Source organism: Oryx dammah, unplaced genomic scaffold (genome assembly GCF_014754425.2).
Source record: "Oryx dammah isolate SB20612 unplaced genomic scaffold, SCBI_Odam_1.1 HiC_scaffold_23, whole genome shotgun sequence".
Classification (NCBI taxonomy): Eukaryota; Metazoa; Chordata; class Mammalia; order Artiodactyla; family Bovidae; genus Oryx; species Oryx dammah.
In genome coordinates, this window is record NW_024070207.1 from 115,396,592 (window position 1) to 115,411,281 (window position 14,690).

Genomic DNA, 14,690 nt, shown 5'->3' on the forward strand with positions numbered 1-14,690 from the left:
ACTAAAAAGCCTCTTGATGAAAGTGAAAGAGGCTTTTTAGTTCCTCTTCACTTTCTGCCATAAGGGTGGTGTCATCTGCATATCGGAGGTTATTGATATTTCTCCCTGCAATCTTGATTCCAGCTTATGTTTCTTCCAGTCCAGCGTTTCTCATGATGTACTCTGCATAGAAGTTAAATAAGCAGGGTGACAATCTACAGCCTTGACGTACTCGTTTTCCTATTTGGAACCAGTCTGTTGTTCCATGTCCAGTTCTAACTGTTGCTTCCTGACCTGCATATAGGTTTCTCAAGAGGCAGGTCAGGTGGTCTGGTATTCCCATCTCTTTCAGAATTTTCCACAGTTTATTGTGATCCACACAGTCAAAGGCTTTGGCATAGTCAATAAAGCAGAAACAGATGTTTTTCTGGAACTCTCTTGCTTTTTCCATGATCCAGCGGATGTTGGCAATTTGATCTCTGGTTCCTCTGCCTTTTCTAATACCAGCTTGAACATCTGGAAGTTCATGGTTCACGTATTGCTGAAGCCTGGCTTGGAGAATTTTGAGCATTACTTTACTAGCATGTGAGATGAGTGCAATTGTGCAGTAGTTTGAGCATTCTTTGGCATTTCCTTTCTTTGGGATTGGAATGAAAACTGACCTTTTCCAGTCCTGTGGCCACTGCTGAGTTTTCCAAATTTGCTGGCATATTGAGTGTAGCACTTTCACAGCATCATCTTTCAGGATTTGAAATAGCTCCACTGGAATTCCATCACCTCCACTAGCTTTGTTCATAGTGATGCTTTCTAAGGCCCACTTGACTTCACATTCCAGCATGTCTGGCTCTAGGTTGGGGGTTTAAGAGAAAGTAAAATTAAAACTTATGTTTAATTCACTAGTATAACCTGGAGGTTTGTAGATGATTTTTAAATACACCATATCTTTACCTTGAAAACTTATTTTCTTTAAATGATACAATATAACCTGGCAGAAAAAGACAGCTTAATTACTAAATATTGATAATAACATCTCATTGTTGTTTAGTCACTAAGTAGTGTCTGGCTCTTTTGCGATCTCACGTACTGTAGCCCACCAGGCTCCTCTGTCCACGGGATTTCCCAGGCAAGAATTGTGGAGTGGGTTGCCATTTCTTCCTCCAGGGAATCTTCCCAACCCAGGGCTTGAAACAGGGTCTCCTACAGTGCAGGCAGATTCTTTACCGTCTGAGCAATTGCATTGTAGGTAGATTCTTTAATGTCTGAGCCACCAGGGAAGCCCCTCAATGATAACATCTAAAGGTGGTTAAAAGAGGATTTCCCTGGTGGTCTAGTGGTTAGGATTCAGTGCTATCCCTGCCAGGGCCCGGGTTCAATCCCTGCTTAGGGAACCAAGATCCCACAGGCTGTGTGGTGTGGGCTCCCCTGCAAGTAAATAAAGGTGGTTATAAAACAGAAGCACTAACACCCTGCAGTGGCAAAGGGACACAAAATAGTGGACAGGACCTTGGACAAATGGTCTGCTGTCTCTGGGTTTCGGTTTCCACATCTGAAAGAAAAAGAAGTTGGAGTTGATCATTTCTAAGGCCCCTTCCAATCCTACATGCTATGTAGTTTTCTCTGAATTCTAAGAGAGGAAAGTGAAAATACATTCCTTAAGCCAAGATCTCTGTCCTATTCATTGCTTGTTTCCACATTTAGCACATGATCTAGCCACATGAAAAATTCTTTTTGAAATTAAGTAAGTAATCATTCCTTATTTGGTTTGTATTGAATAAGGAGTAGCCACCTTAGCTCTTGAAAAAAAAATTTATCCTTTCTTCTGCTTAGAAGAGCTCTTTATTCTTTTTTTCTCTAGTTGTTCCCATGGCTTTGCCAACTAAAGTTCTAAGTGCCCACCGTAAATCGCTGAATCTCGTTGATTCTCCTCAGCCACTCCTAAAAAAGGTAAAGTATTTGGGATCACTTTTTTAAGAAGTATAATGTTCTTTGGTGCTGGTGTAATCCCAGGAGCTCTTGTAAATGGTTTGCCTCAAGAGAAAGAGCATATTTCTTGATATGCAGGACTTTAGGGTTAGAAGCTGGGTTTTTCATATGCACCCACTTTGGTGTCTGGATTGTGGTTTATGTCTGTATGCACATTGAACTTGACCCAGACCTTAATATATTGGTGTGAAGAAGGCTCCTGACATTCTGCCACTCACCAGAATCTGTGCCGCCGAAAGGAAACGCAGCAACTTGCTACCAACCCTGGCCTCTCTGGGACCACTAGCCAAGGCTGGGTTGCTTTCAGAGCAGGGCAGGAAACCGGAAAAAGATTCCTCTGGAGAAGAAACTCTCAGAATATTCCCCACCAGTTCCCATAATTTGTTACTTTATTCCAAGTCTCCTTTGCTTTTATCAGAAAGATTTGGCGTCTTTCGGAGACTATTTTAACCACAATTTTATGTTGTTTGAAACTCACATTTTGTTTTTTGCCTTCAAAAAATATTCTATTGAAGTTTAACATATAAAAAGTATATAAAATATAAGAATAGGGCTAAGTGAATTATCACCAGGCCAACAGATCCATGTGAGGGACAAGCACCCTTGGTGCCCCTCTTGGTCACCTCCTCTCCCTCCACAGGTAACTGCTGGCATGCCTTCTAACACCTGGGTTGGTTTTGCCCATTTTTGACCTTCACATAAATAAAATTTACATGGATTTTAACCCGTTCAGTCTCCTGCAGACAACGACTGACATAGTGATTCACTGGTCAGGGGTTAAAAAAAAAAAAAAAAAACACAAAAGATCCCATGAAAACCTGGAGCATGGCACGGCAGCAGGGTGCCAAGACCAGGTCGGTGTGTCACTTTCTCATCTTCTGGAAGTGCATGCCCAGCCCCCATGCCCTGCTTTTTGTTTTTTGTATGGACAGGCCCCTGAAGATGACTTCCAGTTTCCCAGAGATGACCGTGGCGACGTGGACTGTGAAAAGCTGGTTGAGCAGTTGAAAGACTGTTCGAACCTACAGGACCAAGCAGACATTCTATACATACTGTATGTAATAAAGTAAGTGCAAGACCTTGGCGAGGTCCGGCTTTCTGTCCCCTCCGTGCTTTGGCTTGGCTTCTTGGCCTGGCAGCCAGCTGCATCATGGTTGTAGTCACCCAGAGCACCCAGGCTCCATCCCCTTCTGTGCCTGCTGAAATGAGAAGGCTGGCTGAAGCCAGGATCTCACTGTTTCCTGATGTCAGGCTTCTGTTTCAAATGGACAGAAGACAATCCGGTCCCGTGGCCCCAAGTGAGGCTCACAGGCCGTGGGAGGGCCCAAGCACTTGGCACAATGCCCACTGATGCATTCCCTTCCCTGCCAAGTGAGCTCCACTGCGAGAGAATCTGGCCTGTCAGCCTTCTGGGCCATACTTGGAGGGTTTTCCATCACTTGACAGGGGTCCCAGCTGGGACACAAATCTCTCTGGACAGCACGGGGTCACTGTTCACAACCTCCTCAGCGAACTCTATGGGAAGGCCGGCTTGAACCAGGAGTGGGGCCTGATCCGCTACATCTCCGGCCTCCTCCGGAAGAAAGTGGAGGTCCTGGCTGAGGTCAGAGCTGCTGCGCGTGTGCGGGCTGGCTGTCTATCCTTTGTAGCCCCGTGCTCTCTTCCTATTAGGAGAGCTGGAGGCAAGCACCTCATATTTGTAAAGGAAACACAGTATTTATACACAGATGGAGAGAGCATTTGTCTCCTGATCTCCCACAGCTCTTGGAAGGTGGACAGAGCAGTTGAAATTCAGACTGATTCGTTTTGTTGTTTCTTAGCTGCAGAAAAGGATTTACTAAGAAATAAAATGAAAACGCTCTGTGGTCCAGCACCCTCCTAACCAGAACACTGTTATTTCTGCACATCTGTAGTACAGTCATCAGGGATATTTTAACCCTGAGGTCCTGCAAATTCCAGAACTGCTTTCTATGACACTTAAGGTCATTATTATAGTATTTATTAAATGTGAATAATGGGCAAACTGGCAATTTAGGACTATAATATGTCATTAAGTCTTAACATTGGTGTTTTAGGACTCAAGACTCACAGGCCCTGCGGAGCCAGGCCTGGGGCCACATTTTGGGGACACAAAGACCACAGGGACCCAGCTCAGCCTGGGTTGCTCAGCCTGGAATCTGTATATGAATTTTCAAATAAATGACAGCATAGGTCAAGTTTATAAAGGAAAATTTATTGGCAGTGACCCTTCCCCACCAGCTTTGCTGATCTTTCTCCCCCTCGCCCTCTCCCTGACCATGCAGGCGTGCACGGACCTGCTGTCACACCAGAAGCAGCTCACAGTGGGCCTGCCCCCAGAACCCCGGGAGAAGACCATCTCTGCGTAAGTCTTCAGCTTGCGGGGGGACTCAGGTTCGGGGTGGGGAGGACACCTCAACACCATCTCCCATTCAGGAAAAGTCTTTTAAGAGACACTGTCCCTTGAGCCCTGCCAGCTGGAAAACGGGGCTCTTCACGGAGGCTGGAGGTGCTCGTAGGCGCCATGCATGGTGTTTCTGTGCTGCTGCTATTTCCTAGGCCTCTTCCCCCTGAGGAGCTCACGAAGCTCATCTACGAAGCCAGCGGGCAGGACATCAGCATCGCCGTGCTCACACAGGTCAGGGGGCCGTCTCTGGGCAGCAGGGGCGTGTCCACCACCACCCAGCCTCTGAACCCCGTCTCCTCCTGTGTCTGTGTCAGGAGATCGTGGTGTACCTGGCGATGTACGTCAGGGCACAGCCCAGCCTGTTCGTGGAGATGCTCCGGCTCCGAATTGGACTGATCATTCAGGTGATGGCCACGGAGCTGGCACGGAGCCTGAACTGTTCAGGTGGGATTCTCAAGGGCGGCTCGCACTGCTTGAGTCCATCCCAACTCTCCCTTCTCCTGCCACCAGTCCTGTATCTGGGAAAACTTAACATGTTTGTTTTCAGGAGAAGAAGCTTCTGAAAGTTTGATGAACCTCAGCCCTTTTGATATGAAAAATCTCCTGCACCACATCTTAAGTGGCAAAGAATTTGGTGTTGAAAGAAGCAGTAAGTTAATCTTTCTTTCCTTTCCTTTCTCAGTAATCCTCACCCCCACTTCCTTCCTCCTATACCTAACTCTAACACATCCCTGCCTGTGAAAATACAAATGAGTCTCACAACTGCACAAGAATTACCATATTGCCTGATGTCCATGGGGATCTCCTTTACTCCTGTTGGTGTGGGGGCACTGCAGAGAAACCTAACCCAGCCAGGCCACTCGCACCACAAATAAGGAAGATGAACTAGAACAAGGAGGAGAAAAATCACCACCAACCAGTACAACCCCTGGGAGAAATGAGAACACATTTCTCCCAATACTGAACTCGTTGGGTGCAGTCAGTAGACCACAGCAGCAACAAGGGAAGACTTGGAACTTTGCGGTTCCCTCTTAGGAAGGATGTGGCTGAGACAGCTCTCCCTTGTCCAAGGTCACAGAGCTAGCTGGTAACAGGGCCTCGTGCACCTCAGTTCCACACTTACCAGGGTGTCTGGATGCTCTCACAGGCCACTGCATTAGAACTCTGTACTAAATTCCCTTTCTTTTATATAATAGATGGACTGCAGAACATCTGTTGCTACAGGAAGCCCTTTCTCAAAAGGAACTAGGATCATTTCATGATCCTTTGAAATTACTAAAAAGTACTAGATGCACCTTTACTACATTTACAATACCATGAACACCAGCTTAGTGCACAGTGAACCTGATCGGATGCTCCATTTCCCTCTAGTCTTGTTTTTCATCTGTAAGATGCATAGCTGTGATGGCTGCAGGAAGAGTCCTCAGTGCACTGTCCCACGTGTTGCCATAGGCAATTCCACCAGAAACAGAATTGTTTTGCTTTCCTTTCTTCCTGACCTGCTTGGACTGCCAGTTTTCAGAGAGCTTTTGAGAAGGCTGTTTCCAAAATGTTGTGGGTTTAACATATTCCAAAGTGTACCTACCTGTCATCCTGTCGCAGTGCAGCCTCCTTCTGTGCTCACTCTTCACCGGAGCCTGGTTCTGCTCCCCTCTCTCACTCACCAGGAGCTGACCTTGCCTCCCTCCCTCCAGGCCAGCCCCCACCGCACTGGAGACCTGGCTCTCCTCCGTGGTCCTGTCACCCAAGGCCTTTCCCCATCTAGCCCTTGTCAGCTCTCCATAGCAGCATCCTGTCCCTTCTCCAAGCTCCAGCCTTCCCTTCCCACCAGGCTGCACACCTCTTCTCAGGGCTGGTTTGTTCAGACTGCTTCTCCTCCCTGGTCCCACATGTGGCCATCTCCGCCCCACTGACTGTGGCCTCACCCCTGGCCCTGTGCGCGTAGCTCTGTCGCCATTTGCAGGAACCAACTGCTAAAAATAAAGCAGCAGCACTTGGTCTAGGATCTCCCAGGATGAGCAGCTGCTGGAGAGGCATCCACTGGGGAAGCAGTGCACCTACCTTCATACCTGGGCTCCCCTCTGGTCACAAAGCAGTAGCTACAAGCTCTGTGCCTCCTTTAAGGAGGATTTTTATTAACATTGGGCCCTCCCTGTCTTCCAGGACAAACTCTGAGTCCTTACCTCCTGACCTGCCCTGCAGCCAGAGTAGTTATCTTCTTCCTTCCTTTCATGCCTTCCTCAGCCAGCCTGGGCTTTTCTGCCTCCATTTGACAGCATCTCTCTCAACTCCCCAACTATTTTCTTCCTATCTGACCATGTTTTCAAATGCCAACACAACCAAATGCTGGGCATAGGTCATTATAAACTCCACTTCAACACCCCCCCCCCCCGCAACTCCTTAAGTGCCTCTTTCCCACCTCTCCCTCCACCCCTGAGTTTCCTTTTGTGATACCCTACTTTCTCTTACCAAGTCGCTTCTAAGCTCTGTCCTCCTCTAGACCAGAGGTCAGCAAACACTGCCTGTGAAAGGCCAGAGGGAACCAGTCAGGCTCCATTTGGTCACAGGCCTCAGCTTTGCTGTTACAACATGAACACAGACACAGACCACACGTCAGCAAAGAGAAGCCGGGTGCCAAAAAATAATCCTAGACAGAAAAACTTGAACTTCATATCATTGAGTGTGTCCTAAGATACTATCCTGAGAAGGAAATGGTAACCCACACCAGTATCCTTGCCTGGGAAATCCCACAGACACAGGAGCCTGCCCGGCTATAGTCATGGGGTCACAAAGAGTTGGACACAACTTTGCAGCTAAACAACAACAAAGATACTATTCGTTTGTTTTCTTCCCCCAACAATGTACAAAGTCATTCTTACCTCATAGGCTGTGCCAAAACAGACAGTGGGTCGCCTCTGAAGTTTGCTAACTCCTGCCTTTCAGCTTTCTTTCCTCTGTGGGGAGGGGGTCAGGAATGGCTTCAGTGAGGGTTTGACTGGTGTATCCAGCGCTGCCTGGAACTGCTTCTATACAAACAACATCAGTAATCATTGATTCGGGACATACAGTTTGGGTGTAAGGTTCCTACTTCCCTGACATTGACAAGAGTCCTAGGTTTAAGTTGTGACTTGGAGGGGTCTGTGACCCTTTGGCAAGCTTCTGGGAGAGCCATGGGGGCCCGTGGACATGGTACACCCCTCTGCACCCTGGCCTGCCTCTTGGGCACGGGGCTTAGAAAGGGGTGAGGTGACCAAGGGGTCCGCACGTGAGGGCTGTCTTTGCAGCACTTGAGTGCTCCACGTTTAGTGTGGGTGAGTTCTCAACCAGACCCCCATTACCCTTTGTAGGCCTGGAAAACAGCCCTCTGCAGCCTCACACCACCTTGCTGACTTTGCCTCATCTTCATCTTGCTCTCTCCCGTTTTCTCTGTACCGGAACCCTGTCTCCAGTGTTAGGAAATACAATCGCCCAAGTCCTGATGGAATTCTGTTCTCAAATGCTCCCTAATTATAATTGAGGCAATTATCATTTATCCTCCTCATAATAAAGTGAACTGATTTGCAGACACATTGGTGAATTTATTTCATCAAGCCAAAGAAATGCAGTGTGGGCTGTCCTTTTTATTTAATAAGGACACTGGGTACTTCAGATCTTTTTCTTTAGAGTGGGTGCCAGCAGGCAAACAAAGACAGCATCAGGCAATCAGATGTGTTTTGGTGGTTTTTCTCCTTTCCTGAAGGAGGAACGCTCAGGATCCTTTTCCAAAAGTAATTTTCAGTCCTTTCAAATGCACAATCCTTGAAATGTAAATATACAAGATAAATATTTAATGTGTTCTGCTCATCAAAATAATATACGTGGTTTGACACAGATAATTACTGAAAAATTACTACTAGATATAAAGCTATAGAAACTTACGAAACTAGGAACAGAGTAATCTCACTTGAAACCATACATACGTCAGATTGCAAGTAAGGCCAGAAGAGGTCCTGTCTTTTTGCATATAACATTGGTTAATTGTCCTTTATAATCGTTCAGTTTTTTTAAGCAGCCCTACCTGTAACTGTTCAATTTTTATAAATAAGAAAACTCAATTTTTATTAAATCCTGAGATGTCTGAGATTAATGTTTTCAGCTAATGCCCAGTACAAAACAGGCCCCTTTGGCTTCTGTTTTCCACTCTCCCCGTGTCCCTCCTCCAACTCTGGCTAATCTTTGTGGGTCCTCCCTCTCCGCTGTCCTTGGGCTCCTTGTTTGTCTCCACTCCTCTGGGCCGGAAGGGAGCCACCGGTGCAGCACCCAGCACCGAGGGACTGCCTCGGAGGGGACAGCTGTGAGGGGCGGGTGGGTTCCAGTCGGTAGGGCTTCATGTGCCCTTGGGAGGCTTTATCCTGAAGGCTGGGCTGGGCCTGAAAGGAGTCTGAGTGGACAGTGACATGGTCCCCTATGTGCCTTTTAGAATGATCGCTGTGCGCACAGCGTGGAGCACCAGGGAGTGGGGCAAGGCCATAGACAGGCCACTGCAACAGGGTGGAGCCCCCCTGCCCCTTCTGGGATGGCTGCTGCTGTGTCTTCACCTTTCATTGGCTTGTTCTCCCAGGTCTTCCCTCTCTTGCCCCAAGGCTGGACCTTTATTGGGTGGGCTCAGGTTTCTACAAGGAAGGGGTACATCTGGAGACGTAAAAAGTTAAACAACATACTCAAATCATTGAAGGGCCTCTGGCCACTCAGTGTTTCCTGCATGCTGCTTAAGTCATGTTCACTATGTCACCCATTCACTCAAATGCGTACTGAGCCCATGTTGTGTCGCGGGCCCTGCTCCAGGTCCTGGAAACGGGAGTGCACAGTTGAGTGGGGGGATAGATAAAAACGAGCACATGCATGTGTCCCTCTGAGGGCGGACACGATATAATTTCTACGGACCCCATGTGTGTTTCCTTTGCAGTGCGGCCCATTCATTCCTCCACACCCAGCCCCGCTGTCTCCATCCACGAGGTGGGCCACACTGGAGTCACCAAAACCGAGAGGAGTGGCATCAGCAGGCTGAGGAGTGAGATGAAACAGGTAAGAAGAGCTCTCTGTCTGGGCTCAACTGAGAACATTAGACGCCCTGGGCATGCAGACCACAGCCCGCTTGGGAAAGGATGAGAGAGCCCTCCTGTGCTCAGACATCCCAGAGCCACTCATGTGCACCCACAAGCGCTTGTCTTTAGTGTTAACCATGTTAGGTGAGCATTCCGGAAAATACCCTGCCCCATGATTGCCTGTTGCCAAGAACCAGTCTTTTGAGAGGACCACAACCATTGCAAAAGGTCACTGAATCCTCTTCATCCAATGTGTCCTTCAAGTGCAACAGTGAAATGAAGGAGTGTAGAAATAGACTGGAATGCTCGTGATATCCTTATTTTCCACCATCCATAGGTGTGTCTTTTTGGTGCTCACCTTTAATTCATAATAAATTCCTTCTCGACTGATCCCACAGGACTGCAAGTCAACAGCCTTTCAGTCCTAATGGGTTGGGTACTATGCTAGGACTTGACAGTGATCTACAGTAGGAAAGAGTTTCCTGCTGACTGTGACCTGCAGTGAGAAATGCACTGGGATTTTCTCCATTTCAAATGTGGCCTCAGTAGATTGAGCCTGTGAGGCACTAATGGTCACGCCCTGCAGGTGGACCAACACGTCCTTGGATGTTCTAGACGGTGATACAAGTAGTAAGGCAGCCTTGATTTGAAACTGGTTTTTATTTTCTGATGTATTTTTGCTTTCAGATGACTAGGCGGTTTAGTGCTGATGAACAGGTGAAACATCTCTGTCTTCCTTCCTCCTTTGCTGTGCTTTATGTTCTTTCTGGCTTGAATGTGGGAAGTGAGGCTGTGAGTACAGAGTGTCAAGCCATGGAGAACAGTTCTGCCCATCACACAGGCTTGGTGGAGGTGACTCCACAGCCTGTGGCAGGCAGCCCTTGGGACAGGCTGTGCACACACGGAAGCAAGAGAAGCGGCCTTGCCCCATGTCTTGAGGAAAAAAATCCATTTATCAAACTCTTGGGTTTCATAAGATACTTTGTGAAACAGATGGATGGAGATGGGTTCTGCCTCCGCAGGAGTATCTGTTCAAAAAACGGAACTGAATAGGGACAAGTAGATGGTGGTCACTGATTATAGCAATAGAAAAGATACTGGAGACCCATTCCTAACAGTGTCCTGTCTCTGTGACTGAGCGCAGAGTCTCTACTGACTTGCAGATACCCTGTTCAGTCCCAGGGAAAAAGACATGTGCCCCCTCATTGGAATTTATCCTCTTTCCAAGTGAGGAACAGACTTTTCAAATGTCTTCCTGTGCCAGCCACTCGGTGGCACCGTCCCTCTGGCTGCCCACATCCTGATGGAAGTTGACTGGAGCTGAATCTGAGGGCTTCCTTCCGTCTGTTTAATGCTATCGTAGCTTATTATGGGGACAGAATGATCACCGTTTGTCTTGCATGGGTTTAGGTTCAGTTAGCCAGTGTAAGTATTGTATTTGGCCACTTACTTACATCAAGGAAATACATTTTTCTCTTTCCAAAATTAACATAAAAGATTAGCATCTCGAGGCTGTGACTTTGGAAAATAAGTTGTATCCTAACTTGACAAGCTGCCTCCACACTGACTAGACACAGGGAAGCTCCACACTCAGAGAAAGCGGAGCTCTGCCTCTGCCTCGGGGGTGTCTGAGAACTTCCGCTGCCCGCATCCCCCGCGTCTTGCTTCCTCGGCGGTTTTCGGGGCTGCTCTATGCTCCTCCTCTCTGCATGCATCCTCTGGTGTCAGTGCACGTGACTGAGTGGACTCTCTCTGTTTTGTAGCTCATTTCTGTGAGCCAGGCCGCATCCAGCAGCACGCGCTCCTCCAAGTCTGCGGTAAACCATGCATCCTCGCCGCCTCGTTTGTGGTGTCTGCATCCTCTCCTTGCCCTTCTCTCGCTCCCCCGACCTCCCCCCTGCAAGCTGTGAACAGGTTTAAGTGTTAGCATGGGACTGTCACCATGACAGAGGAGAGGCTAGAGACCAAGCAGAGTTGTGGAACTGAAAGCTTTGTTTTTCCATCTTGAGTTCTCTGCTTATGCTCTCCTCGGTGGGCTGTGAGTGAGCAACACTCTTCTCACCGATCCCCAGGAGCTTCTGGAACCTTCGGGGCAGTGGTTATGCATCTTTCTATTGAGCTACAGGGGTGAATCACTGCCCGCATGAGCCGATGGGCACTTTATATGTGCTGTGGCCCCAGATGAGCTGGAGGAAATATTCTAATTGCACAGGCAAGTCTGAATCTTCCTCCTAAAACTAGAGGGAGAAAACCAGCTGAGTCACTGATGAGTATGGCTGTAATTACTTTTATTTGTCTCTAATTGTTGCCGTATTTAAATGGCAGTAATGAGCCCAGTGGAATAACCCAGCCTAACAGCCTTTTCAAAATAAGATCCGATGAAGTCAAAACGTGTGCTCCAAGAAGCCTCCAGCCCTGCAGAGGTTTAAATTTGAGGTTGCACACTGAGAAAGGAAAACTGCCAGGTAGTCCAGAACTCAGATCATGTACAAGGATGAAGGTTATTCCATCCTCAACTGGGAGGCCGCCGGCACAGTGGAGACACGCTTGGCCACAGGGAGGCTGCACCCAGGGAGCGTCGTTCTAACCTCAGGCCCCCGGAGGCTCTCCTGTGGCCTCCGCATTCGTGGGCGGGCCTGTGGCTCCCGAGGCAGAAGCTGAACTGCTGGCCCTGCCCCAGCGCTTCCCTCGCAGAGGCCAGAATGAATCCGGTCTCTGGGAGGAGGTGAGGAGGAGATGGTACCCCAGCTTGGAGGCAGTCATCGCCCCGAATGTGGAGAAAGCGCCATGCTGAGAACAGGCAGAAGAGAAAGCCGCTGAAGAGGACAGTGGACACACCATGGTCTGAGGCCTTCCTCCCAGGGCTTGCTGGGTGTTGTATTCCCGCAGCCCCGGCCCCGCAGCGCAGCGACCACCAGGCTCCAGGCTCCAGGCTCCACAGGAGGACGCAGTCCCCATGGCTTGTTCTCCCTGGGCTGTGGGGCTGCTCGCGTCTGCACTCAGGGTGCCCGCCTGTGCGCCGCTGCTTACAGGAGGCCAAGGGCACAGAGTGAGAGCCACTGGTGTGGAGTTGGGGTTCTCAGCCCCCCAGAGCCCACTCCCTGACCTGCTGGGCTTGGGGCCTCTACCGGTGCACCCCCTCTTGGCAGCTGGAGGAGTGCAGGGAAGAAGCTGGGTCAGCAAACCGGTGAAGCCAGCTGGTCTTTCTGACTAGTCCCCGGGCAGCCCTCCTGAGGCTTCTGAAAGCCACGCCCTTCTGTCTTGCAGAGGTCCAGCACCCCGTCCTCACCCACGGGCACATCGTCATCAGACTCGGGTGGGCAGCACATGGGCTGGGGGGAACGGCAGGGCCAGTGGCTGCGCAGGAGAAGGCTGGACGGCGCCATCAACAGGGTCCCCGTGGGATTCTACCAGAAGGTGTGGAAGATCCTTCAGAAGGTGAGCCTGGCTACTGAGCTGCATCACCCCCCGCCACCTAGTGTGACCACCCAAACGGCCCCAGGCGCTGACAAGTGCCCCTGGTTGAGAAATGCTGGCTGGAAACCAAACCAGTTAGATAAAGTGGCAGCCCAGGTTGTGTAGAGCCACCTCTGACCTATTTTCTGAACATAGCAAAGTCTGAAGGTAGGCAAGAGGCAGAGAAGGCCAGGAAGGCTCAGGGTAAAATGCTGTAACCCAGTGGACCCGGAATAGCCACGCACCTTGGTCCCTGCAGCTACTTTCTCCTCCCTCCACCCCAGAGCATGCCAGGGTCCTGTCAGAGGGACTGTCGGCCTCCATCAGAAGCTTCTATGCAAACCAAGAACCAAACAGGACTGATTTTTTTCCCTCAGTTATTTTTGTTAGCTTATTTCACAGTAGGAGAGGCCAGGAGAGAAAAGTCACCCCAAAGAGGGTGCACAACACCCCCTCTCCAATCTCCTGCATTCTGCACCCTGTGAGGTCTCCGTCAAAGCTTGGGCACAGGGAGGCCCGAGGGCTCCCTGTCCTCTTAGCTGACTCTGGTCCCCACATGGGAGCAGAGGCCTTCAATGGTTCCTAGAAGACCTTCCCACTCTTCCTGGGGCCTCACATGCTTCCATCCGGGCTCCCGCTGGCTTGATACCAAGATGCTTTTATTATGAAAAAGCGGCACTTTGTACAGAGCCAGCGCTTGTTATTTATATACATGGGTGTGCGTGTGCGTGTCTGTGCATGTGCTCTAGTCTTTTGTGATTGGTGCTTATTATAGAAACCTCAAAAATAGATGCCTGCGAAGGCACAGAAGTATCACTTTGCCAGCAGGAACCATGCACATCTCCCTTGCTCTGGCACCAAAGGGGGCCTCTCAGCCGCCAGGACTGGGCTGCTGAGTGAAACTCGGAGCTCCCACAGAGGACAACCCAGCAGGTCCCTGGGGCGTTGTTCGTGTGAGATCTGAACAACGCCTGCCGGCTCCTTAGAACTGTTCCATCGAAAACACAGCCTGTGGGCAGTGAGAACAAGCTCTCTAAAAATAACTCACAGTCTGGCGTGTTTCAGTCCTTGCACTGGCTTCCAGGGCAGCGCAACGTGAGTGTGTGTGCACACTTCTTAATCAGGTTCTGACATGTGCAATGTGTGTTCTGCCTCCAGTGCCATGGTCTGTCCATCGACGGTTATGTGCTCCCATCCTCGACCACGCAAGAGGTATGACAGGAAAAACCCACATGCCGTGAGTTTTCACTGAGTGCTAGATTTCTTGGACTCTTTCCACTCACCTGTATTTCAAGCTCATTACATACAGGCCATTTGCAGGCCCTATCTCAGGGCTTCCCAGGTGGTGCTAGTGGTAAAGAACCTGCCTGGCAATGCGAGAGACACAGGTTCAATCCCTGGGTCAGGAAGATACCCTGAAGGAGGAAATAGCAATCCACTCCAGTATTCCTGCCTGGAGAATCCCATGGATAGAAGAGCCCGGGGGCTACAGTCCATGGGGTCGCAGAGAGACATGACTTAAGTGACGTAGCACGCATGCATCTTTCTCAACACTTAACCCTCAAGTTTTACAGTTTTTTCCCACATGTATTAGCATCACCTTTCTTCCTTCCCCTCAGAAACAGCATATCTGGACTCTCCAGATCTCTAGATTGCTCCTGAACACTCTGGTAAGGGAAGAGCTCCCTGGACCCATACCAGCCTTCTCTGACAACAGTCATCATCTTCCCTGGTTTCTTTCCCCCTCTTCATTCTTTAAAAAA

The 14,690-nt window shown here is 49.4% G+C and overlaps 1 protein-coding gene across 3 annotated transcripts in view; it reads left to right on the forward strand.

Annotated features, from left to right (window-relative positions):
- Positions 1-14,690, forward strand: part of PHKA2 (phosphorylase kinase regulatory subunit alpha 2) — a 92,915-nt gene that overhangs the window by 76,699 nt on the left and 1,526 nt on the right. The window contains exons 21-32 of one of the 3 annotated variants that reach the window (XM_040266536.1): positions 1,835-1,923; positions 2,895-3,028; positions 3,409-3,565; positions 4,266-4,345; positions 4,540-4,618; positions 4,702-4,831; positions 4,935-5,036; positions 9,333-9,451; positions 10,159-10,188; positions 11,235-11,288; positions 12,739-12,909; positions 14,086-14,139. In XM_040266536.1, the coding sequence (XP_040122470.1) occupies positions 1,835-1,923; positions 2,895-3,028; positions 3,409-3,565; positions 4,266-4,345; positions 4,540-4,618; positions 4,702-4,831; positions 4,935-5,036; positions 9,333-9,451; positions 10,159-10,188; positions 11,235-11,288; positions 12,739-12,909; positions 14,086-14,139 (1,199 nt within the window). The remainder of the gene's footprint in view (positions 1-1,834; positions 1,924-2,894; positions 3,029-3,408; positions 3,566-4,265; positions 4,346-4,539; positions 4,619-4,701; positions 4,832-4,934; positions 5,037-9,332; positions 9,452-10,158; positions 10,189-11,234; positions 11,289-12,738; positions 12,910-14,085; positions 14,140-14,690) is intronic. The other 2 variants (XM_040266537.1, XM_040266538.1) reach the window with 2 other exon arrangements.